Source organism: Vidua macroura, chromosome 25 (assembly GCF_024509145.1).
Source record: "Vidua macroura isolate BioBank_ID:100142 chromosome 25, ASM2450914v1, whole genome shotgun sequence".
Lineage (NCBI taxonomy): Eukaryota > Metazoa > Chordata > Aves > Passeriformes > Viduidae > Vidua > Vidua macroura.
Window position 1 is genome coordinate 3249077 of NC_071595.1, and position 22047 is coordinate 3271123.

At 47.9% G+C, this 22047-nt stretch overlaps 1 protein-coding gene and 1 long non-coding RNA gene across 9 annotated transcripts in view; one reads left to right on the forward strand and one right to left on the reverse strand.

The window, feature by feature from the left end:
- RPS6KA1 (ribosomal protein S6 kinase A1) overlaps positions 1-3200 on the forward strand; it is a 30779-nt gene extending 27579 nt beyond the window's left edge. For all 5 annotated transcript variants that reach the window (XM_053998706.1, XM_053998707.1, XM_053998709.1 and 2 more), the window contains 7 exons: positions 317-406; positions 853-1011; positions 1232-1393; positions 1692-1768; positions 1880-1997; positions 2378-2515; positions 2781-3200. In XM_053998706.1, coding sequence (XP_053854681.1) covers positions 317-406; positions 853-1011; positions 1232-1393; positions 1692-1768; positions 1880-1997; positions 2378-2515; positions 2781-2903 — 867 coding nt within the window. In that variant the 3' untranslated portion in view covers positions 2904-3200. The remainder of the gene's footprint in view (positions 1-316; positions 407-852; positions 1012-1231; positions 1394-1691; positions 1769-1879; positions 1998-2377; positions 2516-2780) is intronic.
- A 724-nt stretch (positions 3201-3924) lies between these two features.
- Positions 3925-17178, reverse strand: LOC128818921 (uncharacterized). Of its 4 annotated transcripts, none has more exons than XR_008440598.1 (3): positions 16794-17176; positions 9816-9972; positions 3925-4007 (listed from the first exon to the last, which is right to left on the reverse strand). It is a non-coding gene; the product is annotated as an uncharacterized LOC128818921 (long non-coding RNA). The 4 variants fall into 4 exon arrangements; XR_008440596.1 differs by lacking the exon at positions 3925-4007 and adding an exon at positions 5376-7748 and having other exon boundaries at positions 9803-9972; positions 16794-17178; XR_008440595.1 differs by lacking the exon at positions 3925-4007 and adding an exon at positions 5376-7748 and having other exon boundaries at positions 16794-17177.
- Positions 17179-22047: the final 4869 nt, after the last annotated feature.

Genomic DNA, 22047 nt, shown 5'->3' on the forward strand with positions numbered 1-22047 from the left:
GACAATTTCTGTGCTGCTCTGCAGGTACCTGCACTTCCCTAGGAATAGCAGGGAAGCAGTGTCCTCCTCCCTCAGAGGGGGGAGAACATCTCCTTTGCAAAGCTGTAGTTACATCAGGTCTTTACAAAAGACATAAAATTTTGTGGGCTGGGGACACAGAAGTGATGAAGCAACTTAAGTATTTCTTGAGCTAAAGAGACGAGGGGATGGAGTGGATACGGCACAGAAGGTCTGCGGGGCTCCAAACTCAGCTCCTGTGCATTGTCCTGGCCCCTTTCCCATCCGTGGTGGCTACAGTGTGTCCCTACTCTTGCAGGTGATTGACAAGAGCAAGCGAGACCCTTCTGAGGAGATTGAGATCCTGCTGCGGTATGGGCAGCACCCAAACATCATCACCCTGAAAGATGTGAGTGTGGCTTGAGAGACTTCCCCGTGCTTTGGTTTAGGAAGTGCAGACTGGCTGGGCAGAGCTCAGCCCCAGCAGGGACTGCCCAGCGACTCAGCTCCACGTGTTGCTGTTTCTCTGTCGGGAGAAGGTACTTCCCCAGAGGGTGCTGGGCACTGCCCAGGCTCCCCAGGCTCAGGCCCTGAGGCTGCCAGAGCTCCAGGAGCTCTTGGACAGCGCTGCCAGGGGTGTTTAGGGTGGGACTGTTAGAGTGTCTGGGCAGGGCCAGGAGCTGGATCAGTGATCCCTGTGGGTCCCTTTGAGGTTGGAATATTCCATGATCATGGGGTTCAGAAGCATCCCCAGAGCCACCTCTGCTGATCCCTATCTGCTCCTTGGTGATGGGAGTACAAAAGGGAACCTGTGGAAGCACATTTTGATTACCCCACCCATGTTTTCTTTGGCAGGTGTACGATGATGGGAAGTACGTGTACCTGGTGACCGAGCTCATGAGGGGAGGGGAGCTGCTGGATAAAATCCTCAGACAGAAATTTTTCTCGGAGAGAGAAGCCAGTTCAGTCCTGCATATGATCTGTAAAACAGTGGAGTATCTGCATTCCCAAGGGGTGAGTGTGGTCACGACTGTTTTCCTGAGAAGCTCCCTGGCATTACTCTGTGCTCCCTTCTCCTCCAGGGAGTAACTCTGCCCATCATGACAATTATTTCTTGCTGGTGTTGCCCTCTGGGCAAAGCTGATGTGAGGCCAGAGCAGAGGATGAGTGACCTCAGGCAGCTTTCAGACCTTTATCTACTTGGGGTACAAGCACAGCTTTCTTGGCTCCACAGGTGGTTCACAGGGACCTGAAGCCCAGCAATATCCTCTATGTGGATAAATCAGGGAACCCAGAGAGCATCCGAATTTGTGATTTTGGCTTTGCCAAGCAGCTCAGGGCTGAGAACGGGCTCCTCATGACCCCCTGTTACACAGCAAACTTCGTGGCACCCGAGGTGAGCACCTTACTGACATGAGACCCTCCAGCAGTCCCCTTGTCCCTCCCCTAACCTGTGCTGCCACTTGGCACAGTGGGTCTGCCCTGTTCCCATCTCCATCCTGCCCTGGAAGAGGCAGTTACAGAAATACCACTTGTAGTAATTTTGAATCCTGATATTTTAGTCCCAGACTTTGCTGTTCTGTCCAGCTCTGGAAGCTTTTCATATGGACTGCACCCAGGTCAAGCCCCTCTTCTGAAACGAGCTCAACAACAGGAACCAAACACACTTTTTTCCTTTTGCTTGTTGTGTTCAGGTCCTGAAACGCCAAGGCTACGACGAGGGCTGTGACATCTGGAGCCTGGGGGTCCTGCTGTACACGATGCTGGCAGGGTAAGGCAGTGGTTGGGGCTGTGACCCCTGTCCTCTTGTGCTCTATGGGGACAGCTGTGCCTCTCCTCCTGCCTGGGTCAGTAAATCCAGGGCTCTCTCCTCTCTCCCCAGCTGCACTCCCTTTGCAAATGGTCCCAGTGACACTCCAGAAGAGATCCTGACACGGATAGGAGGGGGGAAGTTCTCCATCAGTGGGGGCAACTGGGACACTATTTCTGACATGGCCAAGGTAGGGTTTGATATTTGTTGGCGTTGGGGTTGCTGTGAGGCAAATATAGAGCAGGCTGGGGAGGGAGCACACAAAAGAGAGAAGAAAACCAGCACTGCAGCTTCTACCCTACACAAATCCCTTAGAATAGCTTTGTTTTAGCTCTGGCTGTGATATTTGCATGGAAAACCAACCTCGTGCTTGACCCATGTGGGGTTTGCTCTGTGTTCTACCCCCCAGGCCTGCCAAAAACATATTTCATACAAAAAGACATTGATGTCTGGGGACTTTAAACTTGGCCTCTGCATTTAAATCCTAATCTGGGGGCATACACAGGTGGGTTTTTTTGCATTTAAATTATGAAATCTTCTAAAATCTGACTTTCCAAACAATGCCTGTAGGATCTGGTATCAAAGATGCTCCACGTAGATCCTCACCAGCGTCTCACAGCCAAGCAGGTCCTGCAGCATCCTTGGATAACACAGAAGGACAGTTTACCCCAGAGCCAGCTCAATCACCAGGACATTCAGCTTGTAAAGGTACAAAATCTGGAGTGGGAAAGCAGGAGGGAAGTCTAGAGAGGTGTGAGCCAGGGTAGGCAGTACAGACAAGCAGGGGTTTTTGGGAGGAAAGAAAGGGGAGATTATTTAATAGCATGTCAGTGCAGGAGGGAGACTTAAAGAAACAAGAAAGATGCTTCTGGCTTTGTTTGCGTATGTAGCCACTCTGCTCCCCTGTCTTGTAAAGCCATGAGTGTGAAGTAGCTCATCTGCACCTGAGTGACTCCTCTGTGCCCCTCTCCAGGGCGCCATGGCTGCCACATACTCGGCACTGAACAGCTCCAAGCCAAGCCCTCAGCTGAAGCCCATCGAATCCTCCATCCTGGCACAGAGGCGGGTGAAGAAGCTCCCCTCCACTACCCTGTGAGGCCCCACAGTGCAGGAACAGCCTGGATTTTGCACACCTACAGAAGAGGGGGACAGGGGATGGGCAGGGTCTGCACAGGGGCTCCCCTGGGGACTTGCTCTCAAGAGGCCAAGTGCCTTCTTGCTCCTGAAAGACTGGCTCCTCCTCATGTGGACTGATCTTTGCTGAGAAAACTTCAGTGTAAAACTTTTTTGATGTGTAAATTGTTGATTTATAAAGAAATCCATCTGTGTATATGAGAACTAGAATGTATAACTGATGTCAAGTGGCACTAAAAAGCAGCTCTGATTCACCCTTCCCTGTGTAGGACCAGGTATTTGTTGTTGCTACAGCATTTCTTGGAACTGATCCTCTCCAGCTCCACAGCAGCTAGAAGACTGTGTCACACTTGGGGTTTAAGCTTTGGGGCTTTTCCTCCCTCAGACCTTTGGATGCATTTCCCAAAGCTGGCCCTGCAGCCTCCCAGTCAGCAGCACTCGTGTCCACGAAGGACCTCCCTCCTCTCCAAGTCCTGTGTGTTTGTTCCACATAAGGTGGATTTTGCAGCCTCTCTTTCTCCCTCTCTCCCGTTCTCCCCCAGCCCAGCCAGCAGCTCAGATCTCTGAACAAAGGACACCATGTTTTTTCCAAGCCCTCCCACAGATGTTCAGGAGGCCGGGACACCTCCTAGGTTTGGCTCATTCCTCCCCTCTGCTCTCCCATCTCTGTGTTCTCCCATCACTGCAGGGTTTGTCACCTGTGCAGCGGGGGATGACAACAGGACCTCCTCCCTGGCAAAGCGGAGGCTTTGGGCTGGCTCTGGCTGTGGCTTTTACCATTTGGGGTTTTTCTTCCCCTCAGTAGGAACCTCTGAACCAAACCACCCTTTATTTTTTAATTTAACTTTGTTCTCCAGCTGGTAACTCAGGGTTTATTTCTGACTCGTACAATAAACATGTCATTCAGGGGCCGCCGTCCTGTTACTGACTGACTGTGAGCTGCAGAACCAGTGACCCCCGGCGTTTCCCGGGCATTTCACGCCGTTCCCAGGTTGTTCCTCTGTGCTATGCAGGGACAGTGCTCCTGTCTGCTTTCTGGAAAAGCTGCAAAGGTTTTGATCAGGCCCTGAAAAACAGCAGTGCTGCTTAGGACAGCCTCTCATGCTACCTTCCCTCAGTGGGAGGTGACCAGAACCAGTCCTGGAATGAGGCAAGAACCAACAGGAATGGGGAATTTCTTACTCCCAGAACACTTCTGTGCTTATAGAAACCAACACCTGGAGACAAACTGTGCTAGAAATAAATACTCACCCCATTCTGACCTGCAAGGAACTGCCAGAACTCCATGGTTCCATGGTGGCAGTTTCTGGGAGCAGCAGGATTGCTACAAGGGCTGCAAACAGAGCTCAAGGATGTGACTGGAGCCAGCAAAGGTTCTCATGTGAATTTATGCTACTTTTAGCTGATCATGTCACAAGAGAGGAAACTTGCTTTTTTGTTCAGTCCCAGCTGGCTCTAAAATGGAGAATTCCATAAAAATAATTATGTGAGATGCACAGTGCTCTTCTCCTCTACCCTCATCCAATCAGGTCCTGTGAGCAGCCAGTGAGAAGCTGAAATAGTCACAATTTCTTTCTCTCTGTACTCCAAGTGCAGCCTGACTCTCCAGCACTTCTGAGAGGAGGAAGCCAGCTCCAGTCCACAGTGGATCTTCTTACTGGTATTGCCACCAACCCCAGCAGAGAGGGATTTCATGTTTTGCTGAGATTTGGGGAGAGGGACACTCCACCATCCAAAATGCCTTCCTGAAACATACTTGTGCCATGATGTTCCCTACAAATCCACAGTGACTCTTGTGCCAGTGCTGTGCAAATGGTAGGTACCTGCAACCAATAGAATAATCACGAACATTTTTCTGGAGCTGGGCTCAGTCCCTTAGGGTGCTTTTGGGTGTTGCAGGAACCTTCACAGATTTTCAGAATATTTTCTACATTGTATTTCGAGGGACGGTCTGGAGTGGTGGATGGGCTGGATGCCAACCAACCATGGGTGGGTGGGGATCAGTGCTCTTAAACCCTGGTGTTTAGGGGGTCTTAAACCAAATACTTGTCCTGGTTATTTGTATGAAATTGCAAATGTTTTCAAATATCAGTCAGGAAAAACATTGCAGCCCTTGCTAAATCCTTCCTGTGTTGTGCTGGTGTGAAGCCAGCTGGGACAACTCAGTGGTGTGGGGGACAACCAGGTGCAGATCAGTGTGGGCAGGGGGAGAGCAGCCCTCAGCTGCTGCAGGTTCTGCCTAGCTATGAGATGATACTGGGGTGTCAAACACCTAAACTGGGAGCCTCAAACCCCTCTGCCACCCTGGGGTCTCCAATCAGAAGAACTTTGTGCTTGGTGCAGCTGGAGCTTCTGAAAACCCCATCCCCTTGGACAACAGAGAGAACAAGAAGGGCTACACCTTCATCTCCAGGGGGCTTTTAACCATGTTATTCTGAATTATCCATAAGTAAAAATAAGTCTTGATTTTTAGTTCCAGATCAACCAAGTGCTGTTACTTTTTTCATTCCAGTGCTCAATAAAATTGGACTTGTGAATTTTCTGTATATGAGAGGTGTAGGTGTTTGTGATGGGTTGGGTTTCTCCTTCCTTTTCTGGTTTTGTCCTGACCTTTGCCAAAATACTGTTGTCATATTAACTGAAATTGCATTATTTGAGGTGAAAGTTGGGTATCTAATGCCTACTGTGGGGGGTGAGAGACCAAGTGATTTGCTCTTACAGGAGTTTGGAGTCATTCAGCTGTAACTTGGGACAAAGAGGATGCAGAGGGTATCACAAATTGTCTTGGTTTTAAGAGGGGAAAAAATGGATTTAACTTCCATACATAAGGACATCTTTACAAGGAAAGCTATTTGTGTTAGTTCAGGTATTTAGTAGTGGATTTGATCTTTAAGCTTTTGTCCTGTAGGTCTGAATGAAAGCTCAAGGGAGCAGAAATCCCGGAATCCAGCCTCAAACTGCTGAATCTACCTGGAAATAACCTCTGCAGAAAAAGCATATTGATCCAAAGTCAATGAGCCCGAAAATAATATTGAACAGCTCTATATAGTACTGTTTCTGTATAACAAAGGTTAAATTTTCCTATTTTGGGGCATAAATCAGCCATTTTTCTGTTGTAGGGGCTGACCCAGCTGAGAAGATATTTCCCTTCTTTCCCACTGTGTAGCTGTGCCTTTCCCTTGCTGACCTCTGTCAAATTCACCAGGTCATCAATAAATATCTTTTGGCCTGGAAATATTCCCATCAAGATTCAGTTTAAAACTGAAGGCCAGTAGCATTCCCAGCAATCATCTTCTCATTCTTTTTCATAGTGAAACTTCACTGAACAACTGATCTGTGGTTTTAACTTTTTAAACTTTAATGCAAATCCTTCTCCAAGTTCCCACCTTTGAGTTAGTCCATGTAATTCTTTTTTTAGCATCTCTAGGCACTGGTGGATGGTGAACTGTGTAGCTGGAGGCCTCCTGGGTGCCACCACCTCTTCGTGGTGGCCACAGCTGCTTCCCAAGGCTGCGGGAGGCTTCGGAAGTACTCGGTGACTGCGAGTGAGTTCCACGGGATGTGGGGTGGATGCTGCGCTTTCATGGAATATTCAACAATTTAATCCCTCTTTCAAGGCAAAGAAAACATTTAAAATATTTCAAGGTCTTCTTTCAGCAGTACATGGGGGCTCTGAATAAAACCTTCACTCACGCCGGGGAAGCCGCAGGTCTGCTGCCACTCCATTCCTTGCGTCTGGTTATTAAAACATCAAGCTGTCTTAGTGCCTCAGTTCAGCCTCCCTCCCTTTGTGTGCCACTGAACACCTGCCATTAATACTAATTCGACTCCGGAGGGAAACTCCCTTTCAGATATGCTTGTCTGAAAATAAATTGACATGTAAAAGGTCTCTTTTGTCGAAGTGCAGGGAAAGTGCCAGGGTGAGGAGCCGACTGCTCACAAAAGGAGCCACTGACTTTAAATGATGTGTGGAGGGGTGAGAAATGCAAGAGGTGGGGGTGATGCTGTAACTGGGCTGATTGGATCAGACTGGAGAAGAATCTCAGAGCTGCGACCTCTGTTTGGTGTTAGATTTTGAGGTTTTGGGTGGTTTTTTCCTAAATCCCTGCTTGTCTCAGGGTGAATGGCCAAGGACCCCTTTAGAGAAAAGTCTTTTTGTTTTAGAAAAAATTGTTATTATAAATATCTGCAACCAAAACTAAGAGCAGTAGTTGTGAGCCCTTCAATTTAAATATGTAATGAGCTCCTGGGTTCTGTTGTTTTTCCTGGGACAAAAGTTTGTATCTCTTTCAATTAGGAAGCACCAGAAGAATCCTTGGTTAGAGAGTTTATTCTGTCCTACAGGCAGCAGTGTGAGACAGCAAAAGGTCAATATTTTTATTTTTAATGGAAAGAATTATTTGCTTTGAGCTCCTCATACCCCAGGGCAACCATGGGTCTCTCCTATGAGAACATTTTTAAGTTGGTTCTTCGGGCCAAGCTTTGGAGAGAGTGACACTGCTTGAAATTTGTGTTGGTGCTGAAATGACACAGCTGCATGGCTGGGAATGAAAAATGAAGTGTTGTGGACCTGACATTCGACTGCTGCTCACTGGGATTCTGCTTCCTCTAGCAAAGAAATAATTCACTTCATAATAAAGATCAAGTCAAAATATGTTCAGGGCTTGAAATAATTTAAAAAAGGAATTGTGGAAATTACAGAAACGTTCCAAATTCGCTGGTGTTGTGCCTGGTTTATCAAACAAGCTCTCAGTGCTGCTGAGCTCCAATGCCATCTTCCTTTTAAACAGCAGATGGTGTTAGAAACCTGTAACAGGTGGAAGCTCTCCAGTTTTATGTGAGAGATCAGAAGTAGCAGCAATTTCTGTTTCCCATGGGGTAGTTCCTTCCCGAGCTGAACAGCAAGCTGACCCTTTGCTTCATGAGTTCTTACAGAGGGGAAAATTTCTGAATTACACATATTCATATGAAAGAAAGTGATTCTGATTTCACTTATTCTGGTTATAATAAAAGGAACCTGGTGATGGCCTCCATAACCCTCTGCTAGCAGCTCTAAAAGGGAGATGTAGTGGGGGAAATGGGCTCTGTTTGCTGGTGTGCCTTAAAATCCGGATCCAATCTGCCAGATCTGTTGGTTCCTTGTCTACAATAGCACTTTGCATGCTTAAAGTGTTTTATAAACATTTAATTACCACAGCTTTTGACTCAAAGCCAGGAATCTCTCATTCATCTGCTGCTTGTGAGGGTTGTGAAAATGATATTCAAATCATAGAATTACAGGAAGGGCTGAGTTCAAACCCCAGCTAAAGCAACCTGCATTGCTGGGATCTGCGAGCACCGCTCGTCCACAGGGCCGTGTTTCCAAAGGGAGAGACTCCAGCAGTAAAAATGGAAACGTGGCTTGGAATGCAGACATCTGAGGGGCTGTCAGAACCCCAGGACACAGAGCTGCATTTTAATCATGTTAGGGAAACGAGATGCTAAATTCTGTCAGCTGGTGTGCTATGAACTTCTGAGGCAGGGGGGAGTGTGGTTCTGTCTAGACCAGAGCCCTGTTTGATCCCCCAGCCCCAGCATATTTGTTAAAAGTCGCTTTTTTCCCACCCACCAAACCACTTGGAATTTTAATGTCTGTTGCACCTCAACTCCCAGCTCTGTTTCTTAAAAGGGGAAGCCCCCAGGAGTCATGGGGTTTGTGACACCAAGTGCAGGCAGCAACTAAAGATAAAGAACTTGTATGGGATTAATAATTTCCATCCGACCATCTGCTTCTTTCATCACCTCCCTGTCCTGAAGAGCACATTGTTACCTGCAGAACTGGGTGTGCAGGAATAGAAATAATTTACTTTCCATGAAAATAATCCAGAGCAGATGTGGCTGCTCCACCCCTAGAGGTGTCCAAGGCCAGGCTGGACAAGGCTTGAAGCAGCCTGGGGTGATGGCAGGTGTCCCTGCCCATAGCAGGGCATGGGACTGAGTGGGCTTTAAGGTCCTTCCAACCCAAACCCTTGTGGTATTCAATAAAAAAAAAAAAGAGCTGTTGGCTGGCTCTGTGTCTTTTGGTGGATCCACACAAACAATCACTGATAGGCAGGGCAGGAAACCCAGAGAAACTGTTCCTCTACAAGCTGACCCTGATCTCACTGGCTTGAGGAGAAACTATCAAGGAGAAAACCTCCATCTGCACCTGCTGACCCCTCCAACCTTCACCGCCATTCTGAAGGCAGACTGCGAGCCCCTTTAATAAGCTGCTGGCAATCAGCCCCTTTTTAATGAGGCAGATCCCCAGTTTCAAGGCCCTGGATCACTCAGTGCTTGCTTTCTGCTCTGTGAATTATGAGCACACCACAAGCAGCCACTCTCAAAGTAATCCCGGAGTCCCTTTTCCTGCCCTGTTTAAAGACAGGGTAGGGAGTCCTGTGATGTTTCATTAAAGCTGGCTTTTCTCCTCGTGGCAGAGCAGATTTAATCAGACCTGCCTCCTAGTTCCAGCTGCTGGGTTGGAGCGCTCTGATCTGTGCACTGGGTGCACGTCTAATTATGGAGGCAATTCCCATGGATACAGAGAAGAATTGCCTGTGCTGGCAAAAAATTATCCCAGCTGGGAAAATGCGGAAGGAGAATGTGTTGAAATATTCGGGAAGAGATCTCAAAAGTTCCTGGAAATGTAAATGAAAAACATTTCTGGTTCTTATACCACAATGTGCAAATCTTGATTATTTTAAAACCAAGATATGGGTTGGTTTGTAAGAGATTATCCCAAATTTCTGTTCTGTCGTGCTACTGGAGGATTCACCAGCACCACAAAACTGTATTTCCCCCCTCCTCATTACCTGCATCCACTTGGGACTGCTTTCCTACCTTTGCTTCTCACCTGTGCAGCAGCACCTGTGTGCTTGGAGAAAATGTCCGGCAGTTTGTCTCCATCAGGGCACACCCTGGGCGAGGCAGAGCGAGGGCTGGTAATTCTGGTTCCTTCTGCACTGCCAGGTGGGACCTGGGTGAGTTCCTCCTCTTTATGCCTCATCCTCCTGAAATGTATGAATTTAAATAACTTATTTCAGTATAAATTAGTGTTTGAAAGGTCTGTTAAAGACAAAAGAGCACTCCCTGGTAAAAGGAGAGGGGGAAATACCTGGGCAGGCACTGCTCAGATGTGGAAAATTAAACAAATATGATTTTAAATTATTTTGTAATTGTTCAGCTGCAAGGCCTCATGTTCAAACTGCATGGGAAAAAACAGATTTCTTCATTTAACTACACAAATTCAAACGTCTTTTTGAGGGTGATTTTTTTTTTCTTTGGGTTTGTTTGGAGATTTTTAGGAACATTCTAATCAACTCCACATTTGGTGCGACTTGTATTTACTTCACTAATTTCTCTCCAGCAGGAGCTCAGACACTTTCCATGATGTTACTGGCTAATGTAAACACATAGAATAAGGAAAGCTGTGGCACTATTAGGGTGTATTTCCATCTCTTTCTCATCCAGGGCACCTGCTCCCCTTCCCCTCCCCTCCTCCCAGTCTTCCCAGCTGTCTGTCTGTCTCATTTATGTCAATTAGAGATTCAATGCTGCCTGATTTAATTGGCCTGACTTTCTCCTCTAACAGAAACCCGAGCGCAGGCCGGGCAGGCAGCAGCTCCCCCACTCTCCACTGGGGCTGGAGCTGGGAGGGCCGGGGCTTGTTTGCAGCACAGAGCACAATAACCTGTTTGTTACCCTGGCCAGGAAGAGCTTGGTGACCTAACGGGGATGGGACCCAGGCAATGATGTCATTGGAAAGCTTGGGGGGATTTCAGAGCGCTCCAAGAATTTGTGTGAACAGTCCCTCACTGCCAGTTGGCTTTTAGGGGAGAGCTGGAGATCCGTGGAATTGTCCAAGGCCAGGCTGGATGGGGCTTGGAGCAACCTGGGACAGTGGAAGGTGTCTCTGCCCATGGCAGGGGTGGAATGAGATGAGCTTTAGTTCCTTCCAAGCAAAATCAGCTCTCTAAGATTCTGCGATTTCCTGTGTTGCCTCCTGCCAGGAGGTGACTCGGTGTGCCCTGAGGTCAGAGAGTGACAAAACTCCCCCAGGCTGTGGCCACAGAAGGCTCATCCTTCTGCTTGGGCTCTAACCACGAGTGAGGCTGACCAAAACCCAGCTTTTACAGAGTTTACGTGAGGGCCTGACCCTGTGCCCTTCTGGGCAGTAAACCTCGAAGGAAACCAGGCCTGACAAAATCTTTGCCACCCCTCCGCTCCCCCTCCCACAGCCCAATCCCAGGAAGCGGTTCTGACCTACTTCTCGGTTTCTCACTCACGTCTCCCTCACAAATTACACAGCCGTCCTTCCCTCCCGACAGAAACGCGAGTTTCCCAAGGAGCTGGCCCGCGGAGGCGTCAATATTAAACAGCAACAGTACCATCTAGTGACTTGGGCTTCCCGGGAGCATCACTTAGCCGGGAAGAGAGAATCTGTGAATTAGGGAGGCCAGGAAGGTCCCAGATTTGCAAACGAGATCCCATCTCTCGTTCATTTGGATTAAGGAAACAAATCGTGCTGATCTTCCAACAGTCTCGGGATATTTTATCAGAGAGCTGTGTGATGCTTCCCGTTTCCAGCCTCCTGACTCCCCGCTGAACCCAGCCCTGCCCCACGCTCCCTCTGCTGGCAACCAGCTCCTCGATTTCACACGTTCCCAGCTCCTCGCACACCCACTCGCCCGCACAGCACCAAATCCCGGCAAAGGCATCAGAGGAAATTGAGGGCTGTGGTGAATTCTCACTCCCGATAAATGTGCACATTCTCACTCTGATGAGCCACTAGTGAAATCCTGAATTGGATGCGTGAAATAAATAGATACAATTCAATTTAATCAATCAAAAATAGGCCCAAACCCAAGCGTAAAGGGCCTGCTCTGTACAGATCTGAAATTACACACTCGGCAGCTGAAGGGAGGAAATCAAATTAGAGCATTTCTTTCCCCATCAAAGGACATTAGTCCCAATCCAGGTCCATTACACTCACGGTGTGCAGAGTTATCCCTGTCAGCATCCTGGCTGACCAAGGCAGTACCAGGTTAGTGAAAGTCTATGGCACGTTCTCTGTTTGAGGTGACAACTTTTCCCAGCTGTTCTGCAGCACACATGACCACGTCACCCCCTTCCCAGTGAAAAAGACCATTGTCAGATGTGCAAAATGCACTGAACAGGGGAGAGGTGACACAAAAGCTACACCGCAGAACCTTACAGCTCAAACACGCTGTGAAATGCCACTGGTACCACAGGAGAAATAGCTTTGCTGGCTAATCAAACACATCCCCTCCTTGCTGCCAATAGTGCAGCACTGCCCTGAGTCCACTCAGCCTTGCTCATGGGCTGATGAGTGCCTGACAATTTTCTGGTCTCAAATTAAACAGAAAACTAAATTAGCAAATTAATTGTTTGCCGTGTTTTTCCTTAGTCCCCATCAGCTGCCTCAAGTCCTGCAGCCAATCCAGAGCCCCTCTCCGCAGTTCCCAGTAGAAGGTGGAGCCCTGCACTGGGTCCTGCTATCTACCAAGTGTCAGTCATGTTAATTTTAAATTACTTTTGTACAGCTTGGTGTCAAAACGATTAAAGCATGAAAAGAAAAACTGAACTAGAGGGAGGAAAGAGGGGGGGAGAGAGAGAGAGAATGAATAATTTACCTTGCATTCACAGCAAGGACACTTGGATTTACTTAATTCTTCAACTCTGAGAAGTCTGAAACTTCTCTTTCTTCAGCTGTCACCTGCTCGGGACTGTACCCAAGGGGGTGCTCTGGATCACAGACCACCAGAACCATGGAGTGCTTTGGGTGGGAAGGGACCTTAAAGCCCATCCCATCCCACCCCCTGCCACAGGCAGGGACACCTTCCACTGTCCCACATTGCTCCAAGCCCCATCCAACCTTGCCTTGGACACTCCCAGGGATTCAGGGGCAGCCACAGCTGCTCTGGGCACCCTGTGCCAGGGCCTCCCCACCTTCTGAGTAAAGAATTTCTTCCTAATGAGGATCCTACAAGGATCTGGGATCTAGTTATCACCTCATTCGTGGTCTACAGGGAGGTGATAACTGCTCGCAGCACAGTGCCTGGATTTCATCTCAGTTTCTTTCCAGGAAAGGCTTTTTTCCACACTGTATTCCCAGGCTGCTGCAATCACTGACATGGACAAACCCACCCACCCACGTACAGACCTTTTCTCCCCTTCCCAGTGCTCCACTCCCAAATGGGTTTACTCCATGACTTGCACGTACTGTGCTAGATAATTACATACTCGGAAAATACAGAAATGCCTAATCAGATACAGCCTTAAATGCACAAGAATTAGGGTTGTAGGATTGCGGCGTAGCATCCCTGGAGCTCTCTGCATCTGGCTCACACAACCAACCCACGTGCACTGTGAAAATGTTGGGTTTGGGGCACAGACTGCTTTTATCTCCCTTATTAACTACATCCACGAATTCTTTGTCTTGCCAGCTACTGAATGGTGTCATCAGTGGTCTTTGAAATCCCATTCTAAATCTGTTGAGGCCAGGAGAAGAGCAAAAAAATTTGTAAGAGGGCAACTCGACAGCACCAGAAAATGTGAATCAAGTCAGCCACTTCTGTTGATGTTTATGCTGTATCCAGCTTATCCATCAATGGATGTTATTCCATTCATTACAAAGGGTATAAATATTAGGAATTATTGTGTCATGAGGGATGTGCAATGGAGTGCTTTGGGAGATGATCACTAACAGGGTGACAGAGCTGTTTGGGAAATGAAAGAGTCTCAAGCCCCCAGTGTAATGTATCCTGCAGGATGCATGTGGGCTTCAACTGATTTGTCAAAAGCAAAGAAAACAATTTTACTAATGGGTGTTTGATGAAAAATGAGTATGATGCCTTGGAAATTTCATTGCTGCCTTGTGCTTTCTCTGTCCTCTCCTCCATGGAGAGGAGACACCTCTATCTTTTACTAGCATTTTACTCCTTTGGCTTTAGGACTAACTCAGCCTTTCTGGATGCCAGACAGGTCATGTGGAGGGCTGAGGACTGTGTTTGAAACACCCTCCTCCTCCAAAAGCACCTGCCCGACTCCTCCAGCGTGTTTGCTTTGGCTGGATAATCTCCACCTCACTACGTGGGAGCTGTGACTGGGCAGCAGCGTTGCTGGGGCTTCCACTTGAGCACAGAAGCACAGGAGCGTTTCTGTCCTTAACAGTGGGATTCCCTTCACGTGACATTTCCTTAGCCTCTGATTCACAACTATACTGTTTAAATTACTTTTCTTTCCTTTCCCATTTAGGAAACCCCTGTAAACTTCCCTCATCCTCTGCCAGAGGCCTGGCAGAAGGCTGGGAAGCAGAAAAGCAGGGTCTCCTGCAGTGCCTTTCAGTGATATCACTTCAAGTGCTCAGCTTTATAAAACTAACACCTTTTTTAGTGGATTCTGCTATTCTGGATTCAGCAGAATGTCTGCTTAGGATTGAGTAACTTGAATAACTTCAAAAATACAAAACGTTGTCAGCCAGAATGTTAAAAATGCAGGTGTAAATACTGGATCTAGTAATCACTTAAAGCACAATTGCAAACCAAGCAGGACTGCCCTTCCACCTAGCACTGGGGAGCCAACACAAATGGGAGGCCAGACAGGGATTGGTATTGGCTCTGTTATCAAAAAGTCACTCCCATCTGCAAAATCTTTATGTAGCAGTCATTAAATGCTTCCAAATTCTAAACAGTCTGCCAGGCAGGCAATTAACATCATTAACTGAACAAAATTAATCCAGAATAATTAATTTGGACTTAATTGCAGGATCCAAGATTTTTCAAGGTGTATCTTTACCTTTTGCAGCTGCTCTGAGGAACCTGGTGTTGCACGTTGTCCCATCACAGTTCTTGGGAATCTGGAAACAATCTACCTCAGCTCAGATTTTTTGAAGGAGTTGTTTTAATTTACTCCAGAGAAAGCTGCCTGTGTGTAAAGTCACTGATCTGCTGATGAGTAATCGGGGAGCTTTTGTGTTTTAATATTTTGATGTTTAAGGGAAGCAGTGTGAGGTTGACAGAATAAATCCATGTATTTACAAGCTGCTCTGCACTGACTGGAGTACAAAGACCAAAGGAATAAAAGTTCAGCAAACAGCACATAGCTAAAAGATATTAACACAGCTCATCTTTAACTGAGCGGTGCTGGAGTAGTCTAAAGGCAAGAGATGATTCCCGGTCCAAGAGCTGGAGGCTGCCCTTTCCAGTAGACCCTGAACTACAGAATTTACAGCTAAAACCCAAGACAGGACTTCAAAGAGATTCTCCTCCATCAATTTACATTTGGGGTTTAGGTTTGTAAATGAAGCCACGTAGGGATTTAGGAATCTCTACGTGTTAAGGAAATGGATAGGAAAGGTGCTGGGCATCTAAAATCAGGAAATTTCAATGGAAATACTTGGCTGCTAACAGGATTTACGAGTATCTCCTTGCTCTAATGGATCTTTCTCTTCCACGTAATTTCATTACATGTTGCCTGCCTTTCCTGTGTAGGCCCAGCATCCCTGAAACTTGTGGATTCAGTGGAGGAAGGGGCTCTGGGCATCAAAGAGTTGCATTGTAACACCAGAGAGGATCAACAGCTCCACATTTAAAGGGTGGCAAACCGGGAACCAGCAGAGCTGGAGAGAGGAGCAGGTACAAGGCACCAATCTGGAGAAGACAGAGGAAGTGAGAGGCCTTTAACTGCAGGGCAGGATCGCCCCAGCCGGTATCTAACGAACCACACGGCATTTACTGCCCGTGTTTGTGTATCACAGGCATTTATCAGCACACTCGCTCTACCCTCCTCTTTTTTCCTCTTTTTTTTTTTTTTTTTTTCCTGTGGCTTGCATTTGTTAGGCATTTGTACTGTTGTGTCATTAAATAATTCAAGTATTAAAGTGCAGACCCCAAAACCCTCTCAGCTTGGAGACATCCTTCAGCCTAGTCTAAAGGGAAGGAGTTTTACCTTCTACTGAAGTTGTTTGGAAGTGAGGAGCACATCCACACGTGAGAAAAAGAATAACAGTGCATCCAGAGCCAGGAAAGGTTGGACTCGATGATCTCAGAGGTCTTTTCCAACCTAATTGATTCTGTGGAAGCACCACAGGTGTGCGAATTGGCCCGAATTCCTCCGTTTTTTCATTCAGGCAATGTCAGCCGCTTCGCCAGCCTCGGAGGCGGCTGGGCTCCCCCGCAGCCTCGGCAGGCAGAGGGCAGCAAAGGAGCCTTTTCACGTATTTCTTTTTTTTTTTTTTTTTTGTTCTCAGCCCGTTGCAGTCGGAGCTTTCCAGCCCGATTGTGCTAAAGCGCTTCTGTACCAGCGTTTTGCATTTACCAGCCCGGCCTCCCCTCCCCCGCGCCGCCTCAGCCCGCTCCCAGGCCCCCGGATCCAGGGATTGCCCCCATCCCAAGGAACTCGGGGGGAAAGGGGCTCTTTCTGGGGGTTCTCTTCCCCCTGTCCCCCGGCCATGCCGGGCTCTTTTCCCCCACCCCACCTCGTTGTGTTCCCCCGCTCCCCGACCCTCAGTTTTGGGGGTAGAGGAGCGCTCCTAGCTTGTGAGGAAAAAAAATGAGGGTCTTCCCTTCCACACCCCGGGCTGTGAGGGGAAAGGGGGAGTCTGCTCTTCCAGACCCCAGGTTGTGAGGGGAAAGGGGGATTCTGCTCTTCCAGACCCAGGTTGTGAAGAAAAAGGGGGAGTCTGCTCTTCCAGACCCCAGGTTGTGAGGGGAAAAGGGGAGTCTGTTCTTTCACCTCCGTATTCTTTGAGGGGAAAAGGGGTTCAGCCCCCACCACCCGCACGGCGTTTACGAGGGAGTTTACCCCTTACTTCTCCCTGTTCCATCTGCACAGGAAGAGGGGGTGAGGGTCGGTCTGACGGGTGTCAGCGGGCTCGGAGGGCGTCCGGGCACGGGGAGGGGGCTGTGCCCTGCCCCCCCTCCCATTCCCGGCCTGGGACTCTTTCGCTCCCGCCCCCCCTCGCTCCTAAGCGGGAGTTTCCAGGAAGCGCTGAGGAGAGCCGCACTACGGCACAGCCTCTCGCTTAAACGCGCTCCTTCCGCCGAGGCCGTGGCAGGAACGCCAAGTAGTCCCAACCGCCTCTTCTCCCTCACTCGGCAAAAGGCTCCCTCCCGCGGTCCCTGTAGCCGGAACCCCGTTACAGGAACAGGGTGGGAGAAGCGTTTCCCTTCCCGCATCCTCCCCGCAGCTTCGGGCGGGATAACCGGGATGAAGCGGTGGGGGTGGGGGAGGTGAAAAAGCCCCAGCTCCGGCTGCGGCGGAGGGATCTGGAGGCGCGGAGGAGTGAGGAGGCGCGGGGAGCGGGGGGTGAGCGGGAAAACGCGGCGCGGAGCCGGGAACAGCGCCCCCCTCCCCCTGCGGCGGGGGCGGGAACAGCCGCTGGAGGGGGGGGGGGGCGCCGTGAGGGGTTCGCTGAGGGGGGACGGGACCCCCGCGCCAAAGTTTGGGGAAACTTTCCCCTGGTTTGGGGCCGGGGTCTCGCCTCAGCCCTGCGCCACCGCTGCGGGCAGGGAGCGCCCTCAGAGCGGCTGCGGGGCCGCCCGTGCCCCCCTTTCCTGTGTCAGCGCACCTGGGCTCTCCCTCCCTCGCTGCCTCCCTGCCTGCGGCCGCGGAGCCACGCTCCCTGCGCCCCACAGATAAGGCCGGGGCTCACCCCACCCCGCCGGGCACCCCGGGCTCGCCGTGCTGGATAAGCGGAGCCGCCACGTTGAGGGAAGTTTGCCCCGTGTTCCCCCCCACCGCCACACCTCGCCCGCGGGTGTTGTGACTTCGCGCAGGACCCCACAAATCCCAGCGCACGCTGCCGGTAGCCCTGCGGGGAGCTGCGATCCCCGCCGTGCCCCCCCGGCCCTGCCCTTATCCTGGTGACACTCGTGTCCTCCTATTAACCCTGCGGGGAGAGGACAAAAGCTAAACTATGATCCTGCGCTGCTTCCCCCCCCCTCCCCATCCCGCTGCCGGCTCCATGAGCTTCACATCCTCCTGCTAAGGCTGAAAGGAACAAGAACAAGAGCTGCTGATGGTTGTAAGGCCTCGCTCGGTTCTCCCCACCCCCTCCGCCAACACCATCCCCCACTGCAGCTCCCATGGACTCGTATCCCTCCCATTAACGCTGGAAGGGGAGGACAGGAGCTCTGATGGGTTTTTCTCAGGTTTTACTCTGTTTTCCCCACACACACACTGACCAGCACCAGCTCTACAGCCCTGCAGAAGTGCAGAGCTGGCTCTGCTACCACATCCGTGAATGCCCCTTTCCTCTGAGCTCCAAGGAAAAAAGGAAAAAAAAACCACCCTGATTCCCCTCGTTTTGCTTATTCATTATAAGCGGTTGGCAGTGTGCTGTTAAAAACGTGCGATCTCTTGTTTCAGAAGCATCTGTGCTTTAAGAATAAGGTTTTGTCTTCTTGAATGTGGCTCTTCATAATAATCTCTTGAAGTGCTCCATTTTCGTCCTTAAAGTTCAATTTTATTACCTCTTCTGGATCAGCGAAGGTCGGTTTAACCCTTTAGAGATGAGAATCGGCAGCCACTTTAGGAAAACCTTGCCCTTCTCTTTATTAATTCATTATTACAATAATATTTTATGGAGGATTTTTTCCCCCAGCTCAGTCCTGCTGCATGCTGAAGGAAGTGTGTGCTTCAGCACTGATTAAAGTCATGTATGAGTTAATGAGAAGCTTGCAGAGTATGTGAAGCAAGAGAAAATCTTTAACCAGCTCTGCTGTTCCTTCTACATACCATAAACTTGCACGCTGTAACCAGAAGGTGGATTGAATATGTGTGAAATGCTGCAGTAGGAGACTCTTAAATCGCATCACAGGTGGATGCTCACTCAATTAATATGTTATCATTTCAGAATACCTTGAAGTTAGGTGGGTTTGTTGATTTTTTTTTAAGTATTTTGAGACTTCCCATTTCCACATAAATAGAAATAGATGAAAGATGCTATAAGCTCACAAAGTATTGTTTTGTGGATGGATTTTTTAAATTTTGAACAGTCTGTGGTCCCCTGTTCTCACTGCTTCCCGGGTTAATGGATTGATAACACAGGAGGGACTCTGAGGTGCTGGAGGAACCAGCAGTGGTGTCAACATTCCAGTTGTGGGACTTCTAATTTAAGAAACTTATTGTCATAAGGAATAAGATCAAGGCTGAATCCTGCTTGCATTTAGGTCCAAATACAAAATACGCTTTGGAAGGAGTCCCCAGGGAGCACTGAGAGTAATTAAGTAAAAATAAAACCTTTCACTTCAGCCCCCCCTCTTCCCCTTTTAACATAGATAAGTCAGTGCAATGCTGGTTTCATTCCACCATTTTCATTATGTGTCCTGATATTTCTTAATTTTGTATTGCAGCTGAAATACTCGGGTGACTTATAATTTCAGTGATTTGGGGGTATTTCTAGACCATACTTTTAAAGAAGTCATCTCGTTGTGTCCCAGAAGGAGCCATTGAGCAGTCGTTCTCATAAACAGCAACTGAACTTCTTACAGCCTTGCCTTTCCAAACACCCTTTTCCCCCCCTGTAATTTTCATCCTTAACTGTTGAATTCCCTTTTCTTTACATTAAGTAAATATTTATTAGTACCACTTGGATTTTTTTCATCTTTTTAGAAGAACAGAGCCTTGTCACTGAGACAATCCTTTGGTATTGAGGAGGTGACATAAAAAAGGAGTTAAGGAGAGTTGTCTTGTGCTGGCAAATGCCATTTTTGGAAAACAATACTATATGAAATGGAAATGAAAAATACATTTTATGCTGGTGGGAACTTGTAATGAGGCTAAGAGAGGATTTTGTGTCTCAGAAAAGCAATGATTACAAGGGGAAAAGTGGGACTTTATCATCCATTTGTAAAAGTTCTTGGGCTGAATATCCTTTTGGGGACCTGAAATTTGGCTCAAGTCTGTTTATGAACATCTGTTGAATGGAATTTTAAAAAGATACAGATTATAATCTTAGTTTCTGCTGGCTGTTTAAGATGATAAAATAAGGCAAAATCAATGTATCTGCAAGTACATTTTGGGGTTTGTTTTGTTAATGATGAGCTGCATGAATGTTCAGTATTCTCTACTGCTGATTCTTGGGCTCTATATGTGTTCCCATACATTTTTCTATTTAACATATAAAATATTGCCTCTACCCCTTTCTGTAGCTGCCTAATTCCGTTTGAACACTCCTAGAAAGCATTCAGGTTTTTGTTGGGATTTTTTTTTGACAGGAGGCTCTTGGAGTTTGGTGTCTGTGACATTCCTTCACCGGAAGCACGGCGCTGTGTTTGAAGGGGGATGCTGAGAGCTGTTAGGTATTCCCAGAACTGTGGCCGTTTGCTTCAATTCACATCCTGCCCACCTGTCCTCTGCCTGGGCTCTAAATGCAACCACTTTGTGTCCCCTGGCTCAGGATAGCAGCACTTCAGCCTCTATTTCTGCAGCCTTTGTGACCTCCTCTTATTCAGGGAGGACTTCACTGTAATTTTCCCTCCTATTATTTTGCCTCTTTTCACAGCCTGATGTTTTTTTGCTGTTGTTTTCTATTCCAAGCGAGGATGCTGTGAGTGCTTCAGCTCAAAATTTAGGTCATCTCCAATAGAGGAAGGGAGACCTAAAAAGTAAAAATAAGATTTCAATGTACCTTTAAAAGTGACAACTCTTCGGGAAAAAAATGTACGAGCTCACCTGTATTTTGTGGCAGGACAGAAATGGAAGGGGCCTTTCCTGATTGCAAAATGAAAGCTGAGTGAGTCTCTCTTTGTGAGTGTGGTTTCTTTTCCATGTGCTTTCCTGGTCTTTCATTCTCACACCTGATTTGAGCTTTAATCGCTCAAATTATTCATAGACTTGCCCTGGAAAAAGAAGAGAGTGACCTCTTCCCATCTGGAGTAGATGGATTCACCACCAACAATTGCAAATGGATGACTTAATGTTGGGGTTTGCGCTAAAAAATTTTAATTCTGTGGTTTCATTGCCTCTCAGGAATTCCACACATGGTCTTTTCTGAACTCGTAAGTTGGAGTTGTACCACAGATATTTATTTCTTGCAATTTATCTCTTAGCATTGGGCTCCTGTCTACAAAGAGCTGATGATCCCCTGAGCTGCTGAGTTGCCAAAGCCCCTTGCCCAGGACCAGGGCTGTGAGTTTTTTTTTTTTTTGTCTGTAATTATATCCAATGTCTTCCATGACAAGGGACCTCAAGACAATGTATGAAATCAACAGCCACGAAAGCACTGCCCGTTGGAGGTTATGTGATTACAATTTAGCTGTTCCTCAGCCTGAGGGTGCCTGAGGGGACACAGAGCCAACTGCTCCTCAGTTCCTGTGGGTGGCTGGAATCAGCCACTGGAATTGATAGATATCTGTTGCTCTTTCTTTCCTGTTACTTTAGTGGCTTAATTTAAATAATTAAGGAACTTGTGAATCTGTTTTGTTTGGTTTCTGCTCTTTCTAGCAGCTCTCTGCAGTTTTATATGTATTAAAAGTGCTAAGCTTCTTCTGGCCTAGATGTACAGTAAATACCTTAGTCAATGCAGTTAAGTCCAGTTTCCTCTATTCACTCAGAAGAGATTTGTTCCTTATCTGAATTGTTCCTCCATTCAGAAGGAGAGAAGCCTTGCGCAGGCACAGCTCACCTCATAAATCACCCAGACAAATGGAGCTTGGGGCAGAAGAAGATACAAAACGGGAATAGTTGTGATTTAGGCTCCACGAGGTTTGTGGAGTTCTGCTGTGGGAATGTGCTTACCAACTATTTGAAATACAAATGTTTAGAATGGTCACCATTTTCCAGCTATTCCTTCAGCTGAATTTGCAGTTATCAGCTAGGCCCTGCTCCTCAAGGGTGCCTCCCTTCACCCTTAAACACCCTCTAGCATTTGGTGGCTTCTCTTTAACAATACTGGTCTGGTATTAATATTTTTTTTTAATTAGAAGGTTAGAAAGAGCTGCTTGGTCTTCACCCAGGCTCTGCTCTGATCCACAGATATGGCACAATCCACTCGCTAATTTCTTTGGCTCTGTTGTGTCAGAGGTGGCTCCCAGCCAGCAATCAGTGCAGCCACAGCAGCT